Raw genomic sequence first — 20,925 nt, forward strand, 5'->3', positions numbered from 1 at the left:
ATTTATTATGTTATTAATGGATTTTTTTTCCCTGTTTTCGTGTTTATGTGCTTTTTTTGTCTTACAGGAACTTGCCACTGGCTATTGCAGTGTCTATGCCAATTGTGACTATTATCTATATTATGACCAATATAGCTTACTATACAGTGCTGGATGTCGAAGCTGTTCTTTCTAGTGATGCTGTGGCAGTAGTAAGTTGACCGTGTGGTATTTTGCTGTGTTATTAACTTTTCATCTTTTAGGGATACATTTTGTTTTGAGGAGCAAAACAGGAAAAATCCCTGCTTTTATTTTAGTACTTCACTGAGTACAGCAGGACAGAACAACTCATCATGAATAACCTTAAATAGAAAAGCAGTTAATGAAAGCACTTATAATAATATGTTATCAGATTTATTGAAATAAGCGCAGATGCATCATGTTACTATATTTTGCAAAGACACTAATTAGACTTGTGCACTTTGAGGTGATTGTAAATTGGACTCATTAGTCCATAATTGCCTTCTCCCTTCATGCTGCAGTATTTAGCAATCTGGAGCAGTACGCCAGCAGTGTTGCACTGAGCTATGTTTTGTTCAGCTAATAATTGGTACAACGTGTATCTGTAAATGGGTGTGTTGCAGCGCAGCTATGACAAAGTTTAGCTTTGCATGTCTCTTAATAACTTAAATCAGTCTTCACAACATTGTATTAATTTCAACAAGTTTTAATAATGTGATACTCTTGTTTGTTTGTATATGGGTGGAAGTTTGTATCCAATTAAAATATATAAACTTTTAAAGTAGAGACTGGTCAGAACATGTTTTGTACTGTAATCATTAAACAAAAGCAAAGGGGTTTTTTTGCCCTGTAGCTAGTGAATTAATTGGATAGTTCTGGTTACTGTGTCCTTTAGAGGTGAGACTGAAAATTTTATCTTCTTTTTGGTCCTCTAAATTGGAGAGAAATTCCTTCCTTTTAGATTAGTATTTGCCTTCTAAAATTTAACTATTAGGACGATAGAGTTTTAAATACATCAAAATGAAGGAAATATTCACTCTATTCCCAGAGAGGATTACTGTGATTAAAAACCAGGTTAGCAAATCAGCAAACTCTGTTTTAGGTATTTAGGCAGATGGTTCTGCAGAAGCACTCACTTCCTTTCAAACTTGATAAATACTGACTTTTGGTATAAGCTTTCAGAATAGTTCATCGTGAATGTGGGCTGTAGCTTGTTATTTCTGAAGTAATTACACAAATGTTTATTTCAAAATGTATTGAAAGTAAATCAACTTTCATTCTTTGCCTCTTTTTAGCTGGAGTATGGAAATACAAAGTTGTTATATGATATTGTGAAAAATTTGGTAAAACACTTCAAAATTTAAAAAAGAAGCAAGACAAGGACAGAAAATATGTAATTTTCAATAAGCATGTGCTATGGGGTAACAAAATCTCCAGGAGTATTTATTTCTGTTGTAGTAAGCCATATAAAGTACATTCCAGTGACTGATAATGGAATTTTTAATGACTGCCTCGAATTAATTAATCCAGACAACCACAGTCCGTTGTTCTGACTTCTGTAAAGCAACACACTATTGTACTTTTCTAACAAAGACTTGGAAAATACACTCCTTTGGCAGCAATGAAATTCTCCAATTCAGCCTATTTCCTAGAGTATTCTGTGCCTACTCTACTGCTCCTGCCCTTTGTCATCACAGAAGTTTACACCATGTATTTAGACATGGAGGAGAAAAAGGGAAGACTTAAGAATGCTGTCAAGTTCTCGGTCAACCTAAATGCATGCAGAGGTACCTGGATGACCAGAATAAGAATGAAAAAAATATGTTTGTGATTTCAAAAGTTATTAGGAGATTTACTTCTTGTGCTAGCTTGAATGGAACTTAACTCACTGAATGACTTTGGAAGTCTAGAACTGTGCCTTTTTACTAGATCTCAGGATTGCAACAGTTTTGCACTTAAAAGCTTAGCTAATGTTCTGTCTACAGGCATTTTTGCTGAGACATCTCATCAGCTGGCAAAGAAAGGTCATCTGATGGGCACTGTTTACATCCTTTTTAGAAAAAGGTGAACATGCACACTTAGCACATGATTCATTGAAGATTCCTTTTCATTGCTGATATGAAATTAATTACCCAGTTTTATGAAACCAACTTTAAGCTCGATCTGCTAATACATTAGCAAAGGACATGTGTAGAGTGAAACAGTTGACACTGAGGACCTGATGCAGACACTATACATACTTTGGGGGTATTTTACTTTAGACTACCTCTATGAGGTACCACGAGGTCCTGTGGACTGAATGCTTATGTGTGAGTGGATTGCAGTAGGGGAGTGCAGGAGATACGCTCTTTAGCCTATTCTAAAAGGGAAGCTCCCTTTAGCCCAAATGATAAACAATGTGAACCAAGAAGCAATAATTAGCAATAACTGGGAGAGTTGCTTCAAAACTGTACTTGCTGTCCAAATTAAAACACTCATAATGCACCCATAGTTTTTGAGTGAACAGGGAAGGGAAAAAAAGACCTAATAGCTATAATGGTCTGTATCTGAAAGTCCTCCTATAACACAGAGGCATAAAAATCTTCATGGTGAAATTCCTCTGTGTGTGGAAGAGAACTTTATCCTCAGTGGAATCTTAAAGAAGGTGTAGGTTATGGTGGTCAGTGGATGAATGAAGAAAGGAGATGAGAATGAAGCCATTCAGAAAACTAATCTGATTAAAATGAGCCGCTTTGATCTGCTCACATGTACTACATGTGATATATGATGCAGATTGCTGGACTTTCCTTTTTGCTCTCTATGTAGTTGTAGGGTGAAAACTGCAATAGTTTTTAAAGAAACATAGTAGCAATATTACTGCATTTTAGAGTCTTTTGTGTAGTAAAGCAACAGTTAAATTTAATCTTTCCTTGTTACTGTTTCGAATCTTTTCAGTCAAGAGAGTTTGAACTGGAAAGTGGGGGGAGAAAGCTGTTTCCAGTTTCTGAGTGATGGGAGTTAGTGTTGTAAGAAAAGGAATAATGGTAATCCTGTGTCTTTGCATGTCACCTTGCATGCTCTTTTTTGGGTGGCTGGAAGGTGAAAGGAGTCTTGCCAATGGCCAATACAGGGCAAAATGATAAAGTGTTCTTCTTTTAGTTCAGTATTAGCTTCATCAGGGTATAGTCCCAGTGTCTGGGCTAAGAAACTAAGTGTTTTAAGCCCTTTTTAAATGAAGTAATATAAGTAATGCAGCAACAGCTAGCTTAGGGAGTTCTGCAAATGCTCTTCAGTCTGACATTTAAAAATCACTTCCTTTTTCAAAGATTCCTGCCAGGGTTTCACAGTTTTACCTCCTTATGCAAACCATCACAACCTTTACTGTTACGTTTTATGCATTTGAAGCAGTTTTTCTGTAGCAGAAACACACTTAAGATAATTGAGTAAAAGCAGAAATTTATCTCATCCTCTAACAGGAAAGAACACACTAGCTGCCAGTGCATAGTTTGTCATCTGCTTCCTGCATTGGGTCATGGGTGGGGTTTGTCAGTTGAGTTCCTACAATAGCTGATATTTTGACACTTCTTTCATTTGATACTTCTTTCAACTTGGAAAAGCTAAAAATGATTCCTTGTTGAAGCAAACGGTGTTTCTGCTTATCTGTCTGGCATCGTGGAGCTGTCTTGCTTTGTTGGTAGGTTGGGGATAAAGACAATGATGTCAGTTGCATCTTTGAATACCATCTTGCAAGTTCAGCATTGATCAGTCCAATTTACCTTGATGTACTCATATTCTAGAGCAGACTTGCTTTGCTTTGACATCCTGTCTCCCTCAATGAACCAGGAATGTGGGAGGCTGTGTGTTTTAGCTGTTTTACTCTTCTTTGGTGTGTAGTTTAACAATTGAGTCTCTTTCTTCTGAATGCAGACAGAAATTGTTAAGTTACTCTTAAACCTTTTGGGTATTTCTTCTCTTCCTTCATTTGGCTGTCACTGGCTTCTTTTCTGAGGAAATCTACTTGTCTTTGGCTGCCAGTGCCATGTCCTTCTTTGCTTACACTGGCACCTCTCAGTAAGGTTCCTTTGGATGACACGAACATTCTGTACCTTACAATGGAAGAACTCTTCATTAGGAACAATTAGTTGCTTTTAGAAGAGAGCTATTTAGTTAAAGAAATTTGCCTTCTTTCTTGGAACTAGCCATAATTCACTACCAATGCAGTGCTCCTGAAAGAGTGCTACATGCTATCTTCAATGTGAGAAAGGTAAGATAGTTTGGAGAACCCTGAACCCTTTTTCTACAGCTAGCTATTCAAAATGCTAAGAACAGGAAAAACATCTGAGAAGATTTAGATCAAGTATCTGCAACACCTCCATGAAGACATATGCAAAACTGTTTTACTGTTGGGGCTAGGGTCTGTAATCTTAATATGGGCCACGCAGAAGAGACATGTTGCATGCAGTGGACATGCCATATATTAATGCAGTAGAGTAGGGCTGGTTTCTCATGGTTGTATTGAGTATCTTAAAGATGAAGAGAAAAGACCTTGTTTGTACTGCAATGGTACCTTTTTCTCAAGGAGAGAATATGTCTGAGTAGAATCAATCAACAGAAGGGTGGTTGAAAAGAGAATTACAGGAAAACTGAACATCTAAATTACTTTCTTTTGCACCTTTACATTTTTCTGACTCTTTTCAGTTGATGTGCACTCTCTTTCCTTTCTTTAATATGTGTGATGTTAAATCTAATTTGATCAAACTGAACAGATGTCATACAGTATCTTGACAAATGTAATCTATGTCAGTGGAAGAAAACTTCATCTACTCAATGTCTTTTATGCAAAGGTAGCTTCCTGAATGCCATAGATCAGAGTTGCTTTGCTTCCTTTAGGAAGTAGCTCCTTAAAGGTCTGAGAAGCTAAAAACTGAGAAAGCAAACTGTAGTTCTCAATGCCAAATCATCCTGTAATGTAGGAATGTATTTATACTCTGCCTCAAGAGAAAAATCAAAGCAGAATTAATTGCACGTCCAAGATACTAGTGAGTCGTTCATATATATTAATCTCCTTACTGCTCTGGATGGCTTTCATGGTAAGAAGGTTCTAGAACTTGGAAAAGTTCACATATGCGGTAGGATCTTGAAATGAGCTCCATAAAGAGGCTCAGTAAGTGTCTTATAAGCCTTCCTAGTAGAAACACCTCAATCTTTAGGTGTAGTTTTGTGTAAATTTCTTGTTCATGCATTCTCTTTGCATCTGTCCATCGGATCAATACCGTTTAGTGCTTTGCCAGTCTGGCATGTGCTCGCAGCTCCTTATGCTCTCAGTGTAGTCTGACATTTCCTGTGTGCCTCTAAGTGCACTTTTTGTGTGCAGCTGAGTGTGAGGAAATGGTTCTCATCTTGTGATTCGTAACATAAACATGGGTCTTTCTAATCGTCTGTCTGCCGAAATTACTGGATGTGAGGCACCCTGTGTGTGTTTTCTTGTGCCAGCTCTTCATGCAAGGCAATTCCCCCTGCTTTTAGTTCAACAGAACTGTTGTTTGGATCTTTTAAAAGGACAAAAAAATTGTTCTTGCAAGCCGTTTACAAGTTACCAGCTGATGATCATGAGAGCCAGCTAACCCAAGATAAAAACAAAGTGTAATTAAATTGGTCACTCATGTCTGAAACAAAGCTGTAATTCAGTTACTGGCCATTCTTCTGGGAGTAATGTAACATTTTAGTCACAACAAAATAAGGACAGTTCAGCTGAGAAGTGCACAGCTGGAAGCTTCTTACTTTGTTATTATTCCCTATTGATGGTCTGGGAAAAAAAAATCACAAGTAATGGGAATGAGTCCCAGTGCATGTCTTTCTACAGTGTGCGTGTATATAGTTATTCCTTACATGTCCAGTGGATGGGAGGGCATAGAAGGACTACCTGTAATTGCAAGTGCCATATCAGCCACTGAATTCTCTTACTGTTTCCTAGCTGTTAGAAGCAGTTATAGTTCAAGTCTGGACTACAGGACGTGACAGACTATAGCAGAGATGACGATTTAATCTCTTAATCCTTCTTGCTCTTTAGACTTTCTCAGAAGAAACCTGAGAAGAAGTCCATCCCCATAGTGGTGGCTTTCTCCTGGTTGTGGTGGACTAAATGCTTCTGCTATAGCTGCCTCCAGGTAGGCTCCTCTGTCATCCTCCACATACCCTTGTGAATTGCTCCATTCTTTTACCCTGTTGCCAGCTCATTTGTTTTTATAAATGCACTTAGCTGCTCCCAGAAGTAGTGATGGTTAAAGTGGAATTGGTCAGGAGCTCAGAACAGAGCCCATGTCTAGCTCTACTGTGGAGGATCCTTGATTGTGTAATTGAAGTTTTAGCAGAAAGCAGCCACTAATTCTTCTCCCTCATCCTTTTATTTGTGCACCTGGTGTATGTGCTTGATAACTTGATTGCTTTTTGTACTTTTCTCTGCCCTTCTTTCTTATGCAAAATAACCCTCTGACATATGCATACAGTTGAATGCTTACTGTGGCCACTTTTACTTACACTTCAGTAATACTTTCTGCAAGAAACACTTCAGAGATCTTTTTGGTTTTGTCATTGTTCACAAGAGAGGGTATCTCAGCTTCAGAGATGACATCTCTTGGCTTCTGTTAAAATGGGAGTTTTGAAGGATTTATAAATGTGTACTCTAGGGTATAAAAGTGTGTTTATTGTCTGAGTAGTTAGAAATGTTAGAATTGAGGGTGAAACCCTGTAAGAAAACACCTGTATAAAGGCCAGTGGGTCTGCACATGTTAAGCTAGTTAATGTCACTAGAAAGCTTAGCCAAACGTCAGGTACCTTTCCACTTGGATTTGCTGAAAGATCATTTTGCAGGCAGATCTACGTGGCAAACTAAGCTGAACTTTTTAGATCTGTCTCAACTAAAATACTCTTGCATTGCCTCACTTATGGAAACATTTAGCTCTTGAAGTTAATGCTCACCTCTTTGCTTTGTCAGGAATCATAGAATGACTTCTGGCTACGTTAGTAAGTACATTGGAAATGACAGGGTTTAGTAAAGGCCATCATTAGATTGTTATGTCTTTGAAGAGTTTGACTTGTACAGAACTGGGTAAATTAATTATTTAGACTTGGAGCTGGGTCAGCAGTTGTTATACATCATTATAGCTTGCATCCAGAATACACTGAATCTATAACATCTTGATCTGTGTATAAGTTGTGGCTGGGATACCATAGCTTTGCCTTAACTCTCATACCAGTGATTGCTGTTTTCCAGGATGTGTGAGACAATATTAGCATATCTCAGAAAGACTGGATATGCATTATAGGATGGAAATGGCTTTTGACTTAGTCCTACATCTGACATTCTACTCTGTCCCATTACTAGGTGTTTCAAAAGCAAATGGGAAATGCTTGCAAAGAACAAACACCAACCTGCGTTTTGGGGGAAAAGTTTTCTCCATATGACATGTTAGCTAGCTTGCATCCTGCAGCATAAGATTACATTCATATATTTTTCTTTCTCTTCTTTAACTTTAGCTGTTAATATTACTTATCTAAATGCTTATCCTTTAGACAGCCTTACTAAACATCTTAATTCTCTAACATCTTGTTGAGTGAGTTCTGTATCTTAGCTTTTTTAAAGTTTGATGTCTAGTAATTTACTGTTTGGATTTGGAAATCAGCAGTCCAGGTCTAAATTATCCTTGGAAATATTACAAGAATTGACTATCAGAGTCTTGCACTCATTCTTAATTCTTCTGAGAAGACAATTAGTTCATTCAATGAATCATTGTGAACTACATTTTGCTTTGTGAAACCAGGTTTCTCAGAGCTACATTTAGATCCAATAAGGATCTGAGAGAAGCACTATAGGTTCTAGTAATTGTTCTTGAGCAGCAGAAATCTTTTATATACAATAAAGTAAATTACTAGTTGCTTGTTGAGTTTCAGTTGACGGCAGATGGGTAAACTGTGGTACACAGAACACATTTCTTATGGCATGGTCTTTTGCTAAATTGCTGTTCTGATGCCAGCATGAAATAGAATTCATACATGGATTAGTTCTTTTATGCTTTTCCCATGTTAATTTTTAGAATTCCTCTGGGAATCTGTGTGTGTGCATTTTTCCACCCCTATGTTAAAGCCCCATTTTGAGGGAAACTGTGTTAATACATATAAAGTAAATGAGCTCCGGAAGGGGGTGCTTTAGTAAGAATCAGGATGACTAACAGTTGATGCATTGACTTTGAGCCTCTTGGCAAGGATCCCATTGAAGTGATTATATGCTTTTACATTGTTGCTTAGCAGCAGGAAATCCTATCTGCCTTTTCTGAGGCTCAACTAAATTACACAAAAGGATGGAATAAATTTGGCTTTTTAATGTAGCTGATGGTATACAGCTAGGCAGAGCTGGACTCTGAACCTTAACCTGAATAATGTGCTGAACAGAGCACCTTGCCAACCCAGACGAAGAACAGGAAAGTTTAACTGGCCAAGCTTTGTTTTATGTCAGTATTTTTTCTTCATTTTATGGTTTAAAGATTGACATTAAATACAGGGTCTTGCCTCATGAAAGTCATTCACTCATTTCAGGAAAAAAAAAATATGTATTAAGACATTTAGGCTTTTCTGATATTCTGAAAACAGGTCATAATGAATTGCTCTTGGTGATCTTGTTCCTGGAGTAATTAGATCAAAATCTGACCACTGTAAAATCCAGATAACTTTATATACTACAAACAAAGGCCAGTTCTGAATGTTAATTCACTTTGGCTGAAGTCCTTAGCTTATAAATGCTATGATGAAGACCAGTAGTTGAAACGGGAGGTGTTTCAGGATACTAAGATATTAACAACTGAAGAAAATTTTCTTGTTATAAAAAGCCAAACCTGCAGAAAGCTGAACTAGTGTATATGCTTTTTATGTCTGAGGATCTTGAAATTGATAAGAGAGAGCTAAGAAAGTGATTTAGAGAAAGGTCCATTAAAAAGTTTAGATAACTGCTACCTGCTGAGTTGTAAAATGTTCTAATACCCACAAAATCTTTGGGGTTTGTTTGAATAACAATACATAAGTATGTTCCTTCCTATTTCTATAAGCAGTGATTTCATGCCTTCTAATGTAGACATGATTCCTTTGCTACCATGACTGTTAGTTTGCTTCTGTAAAAGAAATTATGGAAGTCATTACCTATCAGTTCCACCCACGTTGTCTGCACACAGCATGAGCAGTTTTCTGCTTTCTGCTCCAAACAAGCTAAATGTTCAGACACATACAATGCTCAGGCCAAGGTGAGATTTAGAAGACCTGTCAAACAATTTTTGTGTATTAAATTTCTTGATTTTTCAAACACTTTGTCTGATATTCTAAGACTCTTTCCCTTTTTTCTCCATCCAGGAGGCTGAACAGAATTTACCAGGACAATATCTCACAAACTATTACCCATGGTCATTATGGGTCCTAGATCAATGGCAATCAATGATTTTTAGCTCTTGCTGTGAAACTTTGATGCTCCTGGCTTCTTGGTTTCAGAACTCTCTCATGGAAAGTCACCAAAGTTGGCCTGCAGTATTGTCTAGCGACATCAACAAATTGCTGCTAATAAGATATTTACTCTGTCATTTGTCACATTGTGAGAGTAGAGCCCAGAGGCCCTCCTGGTGGAGCTAAAGGAAAAGATGACGTTGCTTAGGGAATGGAAGAAAATCAACCAGATTCATAGAAGAGGGTCTTTAAACAGTAGGTGTGATGGTAGCTACGTTTATCATCTACAGTATGGCATTTCCCTTTTTGGATATGTCATATTTGTGTCCTTTATTCTCTGTAGTCACTGTGTTCCACTACTGTAGTTCTGTAGTTCAGTTAGATAATAACATGTATTAGAGCTGGTGAGACAATTCTAAAAACACTTTGGTTTGCTGTGTGAGCTTTGTCTTTGTGAGCAGAAAAAGTGAGTTCTGTTGCTTGGCTAAAGAAGTTAGTTGCTTACTCAGAATCCACAAATCAATTACAAAGCTTTAAAAAGCTGTGTGCTCCTTCGTGCTTTGATGCCGTTGTTTTACATATGGTTTGTTGCAGATCTTTTCATGTTTCCTTTTTCTTTTCCCCTTTCATCAGACATTTGCTGACCAGGTATTTGGTATCTTCAGCTGGACCATTCCCATTGCTGTAGCCTTTTCTTGTTTTGGTGGACTGAATGCTTCAATTCTAGCATCATCAAGGTAGTGCAGATCTCTTTCTGTTTGACAAAATGTTCATAAGTATTTTTATATGTTACTATTATGTTCATCTATTAAGAAAGTGGCAAAAATACTTTTGTAATGCAACCTGTAATGAGTAGCCACAAGAAAATAACAGACCTAATAAACCTGTGTGTGTGTATGCTGTCTTACTTCCCTAGAGTGTTCCTAGCAGTATGCAGAGTACAATCGAACATGAAATGAATGTTGTCCCTGTGGTCAGTCCTCAGGCCCTCTAATTAGTTTGAGTCATCTTCCATTTTATTTGACACAATCATTCTGGCAAGTTCTTGTTTTCACATGTATTTGCTTTTAAAAATCGGTATGTTTAAGGTTTTTTCAAGTAAAAAGCTTTAAAAGTTGTTAGTTCTGTTGAGCTGCAGCTATAAAGCTCAGGATGCTGATAATGGATGTGACTAGTGAAAGTTTTAGATAAGATCAGACATTTTAAGATCTTTCCTGCTTATTGAATCTATGCCCAATGCCTCTGTACTGAGAACAAATGATCTGGAGAAGCAGTCAATACAGAACGATCTGCAGTTGATATTAAAATTACCCATGGCTGTTTTTTGAGTGTTATGGTTGAGTGATCTCTTTTAGAGAAATGGCAATCTCTCCTGGCTGGCACTGAAAACTCTTCTGCTATAAACTGGAATGTTGTCAGTGCTGGCTTTTAGGATTGTTTAAAACAACAGAAACTTGTTTTGGTTACATGTTTTCTATTTTTCCTGTAGGATTGTTATTTAAAATGGAGGTTAACAGCATGTTTCTAAAAGCTTACGGATCTTTTAATGGTTGTTGTACAGCACATCTCTACAAGAAGGGCTGAATCCACCTTCAGTCTAAAAGATGGAAATTCAATAGTTTAACTACTTATTTTGGTTGATATTGTTCCTTGATTTTCTGGAACACATTTTCTGTGGCCTGTGGCCTCAGCATCTGTTTTCGGATGGGTTTTGTTTTACAGGTTATTTTTTGTAGGATCTCGAGAAGGTCATCTTCCTGATCTCTTGTCTATGATACACATACAGAGATTTACACCCGTGCCAGCGCTGCTCTTCAACGTAAGTTATTCTGGGTTTTCTTTCCAGCTGTTTGGATGGGACTGTAGCAATTATTTAAAGGAAAACTGTGAAAACATTTTAAAAGTCATGAGAGAACTTCATATTTTTTGTCATGGAGGTGATTGCTGAGAGTGATTTCTCTCTTTTTTCCCCTTTTTTTCTGACAGTGTGCTATGACCCTTATTTACCTGGCTGTGAAAGATGTCTTCAAGCTTATTAATTACTTCAGTTTCAGTTACTGGTTTTTTGTTGGTCTCTCTATTGCTGGCCAGTTATATCTACGTTGGAAGGAACCAGATCGACCCAGGCCTCTTAAGGTAATACTTATTCACTAAAGAATTGTTTAAAATCTCTGTCTTCCATATAATGTAAAAGTACTGTCTAAAATCTGGACCATATGTGTTACATTTAAAGGTTAAAAATTGATCAGAACATAAGACATTGTACCATGAAAGCTAGTTTGTGTGCTAGACAAGTGGTTGTTGTAACAGTGTGCTCTTTAATTGTACATTAGTTCAATCAGTATCCCTTTTCTCTGTCAACTGGATAATATCATCTTATCACCTTCTCAAAGTCTGGGTTAATTAATACTCTGCACAAAGAAGACATTCTTATTACCTGAGGTTTATTAGATGTGTCTAAAAACACTTCATACTATAGATGAAGTACACAGAACTCCTATAGTTTCTTTCCACACAGCAGTTACCATAATTGATTACTTTTGCAACCTTTAGCAGCAGTTCTGTTCAAGAACAATTCTGTAATTTGTTTGTGCTTCCAAATAGCCAGATGTAGAAGAGCAGATCATTTCACAAAGTAAGGCTGACAGGGAAAAACTCTGTGACTCACCAGAACGTTTGTAACTGTAGAAAACAAATATCTCAATAACATTCTATTCTGTTTTTGTGTCTCCAGCTGAGTGTGGCTTTCCCAATAATATTCTGTATATGCACTGTGTTTCTGGTGGTAGTGCCACTCTATAGCGACACGATAAATTCCCTGATTGGAATTGCCATTGCTTTATCTGGAATTCCAGTCTTTTTCTTGGGAGTTTATTTACCTGCCTCAAGGAGACCTCAGTTTGTCAACAAGATTTTAGGTAAGTTTCTTTTTAGACAGAAATGTTGTTAGAAAAGAGGAAAATTAAGTAAGTGAATCTTGGTTTTGAAAAGGGTTATGGTGAGTTAACCCCAGTACCCATAGAGCTACTCATTCACCTGCACCCCCTGGCAGGAGAGGATGGGGAGAACAAGGGTGAGAAAACTTGTTGGTCAAGAGACAGTTTAGGAAGTGAAGAAAAAAGGGGGGGAAAAACCCTTCTTCAGAAACAAGCACCACTGTCCCACAACAGAGGGATGTGCTGCCAGTCTGCAAGCAGTGACCACTGTGGAAGACGCCCTGTGACAGGCATGCAGCTCTTCCTCTACCCATGTTTATTGTTGAGTCTGATATCGTATGTCATGAAATACCGTTTGGCCTTGTTTAGGTCAGCTCTTCTGGCCATCTCCTCTCTAAACTTCCTGCCCAATCCCATCCTGCAGGCTGTGGGGAAAGCACAATGGGAGGGGTTTTTTTTTAAAAAAAAGAGGCCTTGATACTGCACAAACTGTTCAGCAGCTTCCAAAACATCCCTGTCCAAAACAAACCCTGTTTGAACTGCTGATCCAAACCACAGCACCTTATGGGCTGCTGTGGAGAATGCAAACTGATCCCAGCCAGACCCAGTAAAGGGGTATGCTGATTTGATATGTATGTTTTTACACTCAGATTTTGTTTACTCCATATTTAAAAGACCATCTGCTTTCTACAGATTTTATCTTCAGTTTTTACACATTTTCTCTTTAATCAAGCACATGAAAAGTCTCCTTCTTAAGCAAGGTTGATGACTGTACATGGCCTGGACATTAACATGAGCTAACTTTCTTGCTTTACTGAATCAGTTGTTTGAAGATGGACAGACTTTACATCAGTTACAGATGAAATTTTGCCTTCTATTGAATTGCTGTAGTTACATTAGAATTTTGTCTCCAGCAGTGCATTGTTGTCATTGTTACTATGTCAGTGTGAAAAGGGAGGTCGAAGCATAGTCTTAGAATGCAATGGGATGTGGTGCTGCAGCAGCCAGTGAATATGTAAATACTCAGTAATCTTGTCACTTTCCTGTGTGTTTTTTTTTTATTCTACCAACTTTACTAGAGAAATATTTTATTACAGTTACTTGGCAGAGTGCCTAAGAAGAAAAACACCCCAGGAACACTTTTAAACATGATCTGTTCAAAACCAAATTGAGTGGAAGACACTTTTTGTATTATCTTTTATTATTTGTTTGCCTTAAGACAAGTGAGGCAGCATTCTTGACAACTAACTTTCACCAGTAAGATGCATGTTGTGTAATTAGAGTTAAGTGACTGTTCTGATTTATCTCCCATTTCCTCTGCAGGTGCCGTCACGCGAAACATGCAGTTGCTCTGTTACTGTGTTTTAACAGAGATGGACACAAATGAAGAAAAGAAGTTAGAAAACAAATCCAACTAAAATATCAAAGTCATTAGAAGAAACAGGAGGGGGAATAAAGCAATTATGACAGCAAAGTGAATGAGATGGAACTGGAAAAAAGGTGAAAACTGTTTCCAGTGGTGTTTCAGAAACACCGAAGTTGTACCTCCTTGCAGTTGGATTCCCACACTGATCGTGCCCTTGCATCACCCTCCTGAACTGTGGCATATTTTCAGGATTTTTTTCATTGGATAATGATTACCTGCCCATTTCAGGCACACAACCTATGTGTCAATACTGTTCCTTCTTCAGAATTGGTATTAAAATGGTAAGAGCTAATGGATCAAATTAGATTTCTGCAGAACCAGCTGGTGAGGTTGAAAACTACTTTGGCTCAGAAGACCAAACGTCATTTCCAGCTTCTGATGGATGTTTGCATGACATGATTTGCTGTGCTATTTCAGTTCTTATCCCAGAAGATAACTGGTCACAACAAACTACCTGATTTATCATCATTAGTAGAAAAATGAATAAAGTTGTGCTATGTTAAAGACTGAACCAACCTTTATCCCTTGAAGAGAAGTATTATTCTGTAGGCTGTGTGGAAATGTGGTATCTGACTGGCATGGATTCAATCAACACTTGATGATTTGTTTTTCTCTTAGCTTGTTAGTACTTGGCCAACTTTTCATAGGCTTTATGAAACTTCCAAAATTAAAATATTCAGTTTGAAGCTTGTAAGCAGTTGTTGCTGAACTGTTTCAGTGAACACATACTAGCAGTGTTACCTCAGCAGTCAGAAAATGCCCTTTCACTACTAGAAAACGACTGTCTGAAACCATACAGGATAAACCACTTGCTTTTTTTCTTCTAGAGCAGAAGTTCTGTGGCAGCAAGTCTATCTTGAAAGCTAAGTAGCAGGGAGAAAGGAGTAAAACCAGAAATAAATAGTATTGAAATACAGAGTGATGCTAATTAGTAATATTTGTAATTCCAAAGCCATAAGCCTAATATCAGGACACTTTGATACCGAATTTTGGTGCAGCAAAAGGTAACATGAAGCCACTGTATTTGGCTAGCAAAGTGAGAGATTTCAAAGACATACCTGGAATTTTTCAGTTCAGAGAGTTTACCTCAGTTGACCCAAGTTTGTGCAGTTTTTTTCTGTGTTTAAGTTGAAGTAAATCTTGAATCACAAGATCAAGGCTGAAGTGCTGTGCCACATTTGCATCAGCCACTTGGATAATAGAATACCTGTGACTCCCTAGCAAAGATTGATTTAGAAGCTACAGATAATGCCAAATGGTAGTAGATGATGAAGACTAACATAAAACAGCATCTTGGGCTACCTTTATAAAGCAGCATTGGGATTTAATATGGTTAAATTCTAGCTGAGGAACTTTGTGCATGTGTGGCAGGTAAAGGTGTGGGATCTTTTCAGTATTAGCATTTAGCTATAATACACCTTTTTAATCTTGCATCTGATTAGAGTGAGTTCAGTATCCAAGTTGAGATGCCTGTCCAGTGGGCTAAGCAGAGTTTACCAGCCTGGGGGAGTGGCATAGTTTAAAAGCCATACCAACCTTTTCTGTGAAACCAAGAAAAAACCGTATTTTTGCCTCCACTGCCCTGACAGCACCAGCCAGAACTGATTGACCTACAGTCACTGTTGCAACTTACATCTCCTGAAGGACCTTGGTCTAATATCCTATTAGCTACTTTTTACAGACTCAAGTAGGAACATGATTAAATACTTTGTGACCAAACAGGTAAGATTAAGTTGTGTTAAAGATGTATGGATGCAAGTTAAAATGCTAACAATAACTTCAGCTGTACCAACTCCTACAAGCTTTAAATGAGTGAAGAAAACTTAGTCAAAAGTTCTTTATTTACAACTTTAAATGCACATACATTGTTCTACTCCAACAGCAAAACTCCTGGAGAGATCCAGCAATAAGATGGACAGGACCATGCATTTCATATGCCCACACACTTGCAAAGACTTGAAACTCAGAACAAATACAGTAGACAGCACTCTGTCCCGAGTGCCTTTTTCCAGGCCTTCTACTTGTCATCACATCAGTCTCCTTGATCTTATTGGGAAACCTGACACATTTGTCATAAGCAGAAGGGCTGCTGCCAACAGTCCCTTCAATTGTAAGGTGGAGGTGTTGTCAGTACAAGTACAAATGTTTCTGCAAGCAGCTTTAAAAACAAAAAGTTCCTTCAGAATGGGCACAAAAACTCTCTTAAAGCACATAGGAGCTTGGAAATTCGTATTGCCAAGTGGCCATCTTCACACCCCTCTGTTTACCAGCTGAAGTTGGCTGCTCAGATAGTAAAAGGATTTATTGGAACCATTTACTGGAAGCACAATCAGTATCTCACACTCAAGTCTTAGTAACCAGTAGGATGAACCAACAAGTTTCACAAGGCCAGTGAGGCCAAAAAAATAGCTTAAAAGTTCATCCACCTAAAGACTGGTGTCCTATTGCCCCAGTGAGCACAGCTTACACAGCTTACAAAGGTTTTGTGAGGTTGGGTGTTTTTGGTTGGGTTGTTTTTAGTTTAGTATTCTTACAAATAGCCATCAGCAGCCATCTGGATTTTCAGTGCTTTTGCAACAGTAGAATTTCACCTTCAGTATTCCTTTCACCTTCAAAAGAGGGTGGTTAGTCAGAATCCAAATCCTGAATCTCATCATATCCAAATTCCTGTAGAATCTCCTGTCTGTATTTGCTCCATGTTCTTCTCCTGTAGCATTGGTCCTCATCACTGAAGCTCTCTTCAGAGTCTAAAGGAAAAGCATCAATACTTTATCCCTTGTTTTTAGTTAAAAAACAGGTTAATTAGACTATTTTAAGCTTCTTGAGTAACTAACAAGTACAAAATCTATATTAGGTGAAGTCTGAACGGTGCTTGGAGAGCACTGGGATGGGGAGGTAAGAAAGTAGAGGCAATGGTCCACAAGCAGGTGGAACCACGTCATGCATTCCTTCTCAAAACAAGTAACTGCAGTAGCCTGAAATGGAGTTCTTAATTTTGACTTTGCAAAAACACTAAGATCCCTTGCAGTTCCAAGAAAGATGATCCTTCTCTGAGCACATTTAACCCATTGTAAAAGCAGAACACTACCCCAGCAGCGTTCAGTTAGTTGGTTTTTTAGAGACAACGTGTAAGAAGGATGGGATTTACATGTGCACAGCATGAAAGCAGATGGTATTTATGACAGGCATACCCTTTTCTCCATCACCATCTTCCTCTGCTAAGAATTCATCTTCATCAGGATAGTCATTACGCCAGTTATTTTCATCATTTTCATCATCTTCATCTTCATATATTTCCCCTGGAACGTGATCATCACCTACCTGCGTGTCAACACAAAACACTATAAATACACTCATCATGAAGTGGTTTTTCATCCACCTGTGCAGTACTGTACAGATCATAAAGACACAAGAGATTTACTGAATGCATAAATAATTCCAGAGTTAACGACACACTGCAGAAAAATCCATGTTGTCAGTGTATTTGCCATAACAGAAAAATCTGCTTTAGATGAAAGATCAGTTGAATTGTGCATTTATGTGTTCCAGTTTGGTATTTAAATGCTACAGATAGTGTATAAATTAATCCTACTCACTTCAACAGCAGTGTAATATATACAGGCAAAGAATAAGTAGCTTCAGCTTTCTGATATCCACATTTACTCATCACAGCAGCTATACAATGAAAGACTAACGCTTACATTTAACTTCCTAACCCCACAGTCACCAAAGGACAATTCTATTACAAGAAAATACCTCAGACTAAAGTCCTCAAATATCAAAAAGTTGTGAGTCACCCCTTGCTCCTGTTTTCCACTCAGGCATATTTACACCTACATTTTAATCACCGCCCCCTAATCACAAATGAGAAGATAATTATGTCAGGTTACATCTGTGCCAAAATTCATTTGGCAACTTGAAGCTGGACCAGTTCTTGTGAACACTATCCCTTTGGTATCATAATTTGCTCGAATCAATGGTAGCCTGCAGGAACACAGGCCTGGCAGTTCCAAAGATCCTAACATAGAAGTCCTGGGCATGTATGGAGAGTCACACCAGATCCTTCTTGGCATGGCAGCTTTCAATGACAGAACTTTAAGCATGTTTAAGTCACAACCTCTATTTAAGCAAGATCTGTTTTCCCACACCCTTACCAGTTCATATTCTTCTCTATAGGGCTGTACAGAAAGGATGTTCTGGATCCAGCCAGGGGCTGACGTTTCCATGTAGTAGATGTCATAAACATACTCCTCTTCTTTCTCATGGTGTTCTTTTTTGCCATCTTCAGATACATTTAAACGCTCACGGATCATCTCTACTGCATTGCAAAGAATCACATCTGGATCAGTCTTCTGCTGAAAAAAACCCCAGAAAATACAAAAATGCATATTTCCACTGAAGCCACGCACACAGAATTCTTGGTTACAGCCAACAGTTTTCTTTGAGGACAGTAGCAAACAGCTACCTATGAATGACACTCTGAAACCTTAGACTGAAACACTTTCCCATTGGAATCTTGGTGTTTAGAACATTAGCAACCTAGGAACAGAAAGACACCAGATAATTACTGCAGTTCTGTGCAGCCATGCCTTGTTCAGGTAATAGGAAAAACTTCTGGGATAAGTTCATCAGAAACTACTGAAGGGGATGTGACTAATCCTGTAGAACTGTTCCATCTGTTTCTGATGACAGGTTGGTTGAAAAGTTTTAAGACACCCTGTGAGTTGTAGAGTTGCATTTGCAATGCTGCAGGAAAGACGTGCACACAGTAGCACGATGCAAGCACACTACAGTATGCAAAGTGTGCAGGAGGAACAATGAAAATGTGGCAGATTAATAGGCAAAGGCTGACAGGCCCTAGAGACAGGTTTTTTATTTCCTGACTTCAACGTGAACACAGAAGAAATTTCTTCATGATTTCTCCTTCCTAGTAAATTACTTGCAATCTGTTTGCTTTAGTGTCTTGCACTTGAAGGTCTATACAGGCAGGTTTTTACTATCAGTTTTTTCTCTGCTAGGGCTTTGCAGAATATCTTGTCCAATCCACAACACTGTCTCCTGAACTACTGAAGAACAGCGACAGAGCAGACTTTCATTCATGTCTACACACTCACAGAATGAAAAAGAAAGCTTACTTCTTGCTTTCAACACTTGGTGCTAGCTCTGGAAAAGTAAGAGGAAAATTCTGATGCTAACTCAGTTTCACTTCTGTTTTTCTAATCAGCAGAGTGACAGGTAACAGTTAACCAACATCTCAAATGTCTGTTTTGAGCTACTTGCTTAATAGAGAGTTCAACTGAAGTTTGATGGCAAAGCCTTTAAATAGCCTATAAGACACACTGAAGGATGTTAGCTGGTTGGGCTCTTCCTCACCCGGTTATCTTCAGTTTTCCTCAGAGCTGTGATGGCCTGCATATGTAAAGCATCCACATGTACCTACCTATGGTGAAGGAGCCAGTAAAGAAAGCACATACAGCGCTCTTACCTTCTTTTCCATATAGTTACAAGTCTCTAATACAAAATCTCAACACTCTGCAAGCAGGATGTAACACTACAGAGAAAGCAGAGGTTCTTCATACTTAAAACCATACTAGATGTTGAGCAGATATCCCTCCAGCTGAAAACACACCTAACTTGTAATACCAATGGAAAATGGATATAGGGGCTTACACAGCCTGTCAAACACCTAGAGTTCTGCTAAAACCAAAATATACAATACATTATGGGGAGGCTCAAAAGTATCTTTAGTGAATCTTGCCTACAAGTGACATTCCTAGGCATCTGGGTAGAAGAGAAGACACTGAATTCTAGGTAGAGAAGTTGTTAATAAAAAAACCTCAGAGACTCACCTGACATCAGGGGACAGAAAAACCAGGGTGGTACAAGTCCTTCCTGCAGCAGCCAACTCCCAACATTGGTGCCTTTAAGGAACCTAATGAAAGTCACTCCCTGTACAATATTCCAACTTGCCAGTATCTAAAGCTCCTATTAAACAGTGGCGTACTTGGAATGCAAAACCCCTTCCCCAGCAGTCAGTCTGCCCACATCTACCAGCCAACAGCGACATCAAAGGGCACGAGGTTCGTTTGCTGACCTGTGGGTTTGCAGCAGTCACACCGGAGTCTCCCACCGCCTCCTCTTCTTGTACGATATCAAAGAGCTGGAATTTCCCACAGCAATCTGAACCCTTCTCACCATCACCGCTCTCCTTCTGGGAGGCATCTTCCGTTGCTCTGGAGGCTGCTCTGGCACCATCCGCCGACACCTCACTGTTTGTGGTGGGTGTAGCAGCCTCTGTACAGAGGGGTCGGTGGCTGGCAACCACCCGGTAACGGTTTTCCTTCCTTTTCACTTGCTTGGAAGAACGGAGCTCCTGAATGACCCGCTGAGTGCTGCCTAAAGAGGGGCGCAGACTCTGCGCTGCTTTGTCTCGAGTGATCACTTCTTGGACGTATTTCTGAACTGGTTCACTCTGGGTAGAGGAGCAAAAAGGAGGAACAGAGTGACACTGTTAACACAGAAAGTCACACTCCTGCCTAGAAGTGATTAATAATCACTATTGCTGATGCTTCCTATTTGAGGACTGCAGTTCAGGGATGATGGAGGGGAACATCTCCCTTGTGATGAAAGGCTGAGGGAGCTGGGGCTCTTTAGCTTGAAGACCGAGGGGTGACCTCATGAATGTTTACATCTATAACCCCGGAGCTCGCTCGCTGCTGTCAGAATCCCCTTGAGGAGCACAACGAAACGCCTCGGCCCCATCAACCCGCCCTTACCCGCCTGAGCCGCGGCTCCGGCCTCCCACCAGCCCGCCGTACCTTAGAAGACACCGTGGCCACCAGCTTAAAGACGTTCCTCTCGGGCTCGTGATCGCCGTCGGGCTGCTGATCGGGGTCCGAGCGCGGCCGTTTGCAGGCCAGGAGCAAGGCCCCGGCCGGCTCCGTCCCGCCGCGCTTCCGCCTGACGCGCAGCACGGCCGCCCGCTCCATGGCGCCGCACGACGGGGCCCGCCGGGGGCGGGGCGGGGCCGTTCGGCTCTGCTTCTGCTCCGCCCCCGCTCCGCTCCGCCCCCGCTCCGCCCCGCTCCGCCCCGCTCCGCCC

At 39.4% G+C, this 20,925-nt stretch overlaps 2 protein-coding genes across 7 annotated transcripts in view; one reads left to right on the top strand and one right to left on the bottom strand.

Moving 5' to 3' along the window:
- Positions 1-14,335, top strand: part of SLC7A6 (solute carrier family 7 member 6) — a 28,382-nt gene extending 14,047 nt beyond the window's left edge. For all 5 annotated transcript variants that reach the window (XM_062007735.1, XM_062007733.1, XM_062007734.1 and 2 more), the window contains exons 5-10: positions 68-191; positions 10,096-10,199; positions 11,185-11,281; positions 11,449-11,598; positions 12,197-12,380; positions 13,722-14,335. In XM_062007735.1, the coding sequence (XP_061863719.1) occupies positions 68-191; positions 10,096-10,199; positions 11,185-11,281; positions 11,449-11,598; positions 12,197-12,380; positions 13,722-13,816 (754 nt within the window). In that variant the 3' untranslated portion in view covers positions 13,817-14,335. The remainder of the gene's footprint in view (positions 1-67; positions 192-10,095; positions 10,200-11,184; positions 11,282-11,448; positions 11,599-12,196; positions 12,381-13,721) is intronic.
- Positions 14,336-15,647: 1,312 nt separating this feature from the next.
- Positions 15,648-20,832, bottom strand: SLC7A6OS (solute carrier family 7 member 6 opposite strand). Of its 2 annotated transcripts, none has more exons than XM_062007739.1 (5): positions 20,643-20,832; positions 19,919-20,296; positions 17,979-18,176; positions 17,016-17,145; positions 15,648-16,571 (listed from the first exon to the last, which is right to left on the bottom strand). In XM_062007739.1, the coding sequence occupies exons 1-5, from the start codon at positions 20,811-20,813 to the stop codon at positions 16,450-16,452; spliced, it is 999 nt and encodes a 332-aa protein (XP_061863723.1). In that variant the 5' UTR covers positions 20,814-20,832; the 3' UTR covers positions 15,648-16,449. The 2 variants fall into 2 exon arrangements, with proteins under 2 accessions (XP_061863723.1, XP_061863722.1); XM_062007738.1 differs by having other exon boundaries at positions 17,979-18,179.
- Between the last annotated feature and the right edge of the window lie 93 nt (positions 20,833-20,925).

The sequence above is a fragment of the Colius striatus genome, chromosome 14 (genome assembly GCF_028858725.1).
Source record: "Colius striatus isolate bColStr4 chromosome 14, bColStr4.1.hap1, whole genome shotgun sequence".
Taxonomy (NCBI): domain Eukaryota; kingdom Metazoa; phylum Chordata; class Aves; order Coliiformes; family Coliidae; genus Colius; species Colius striatus.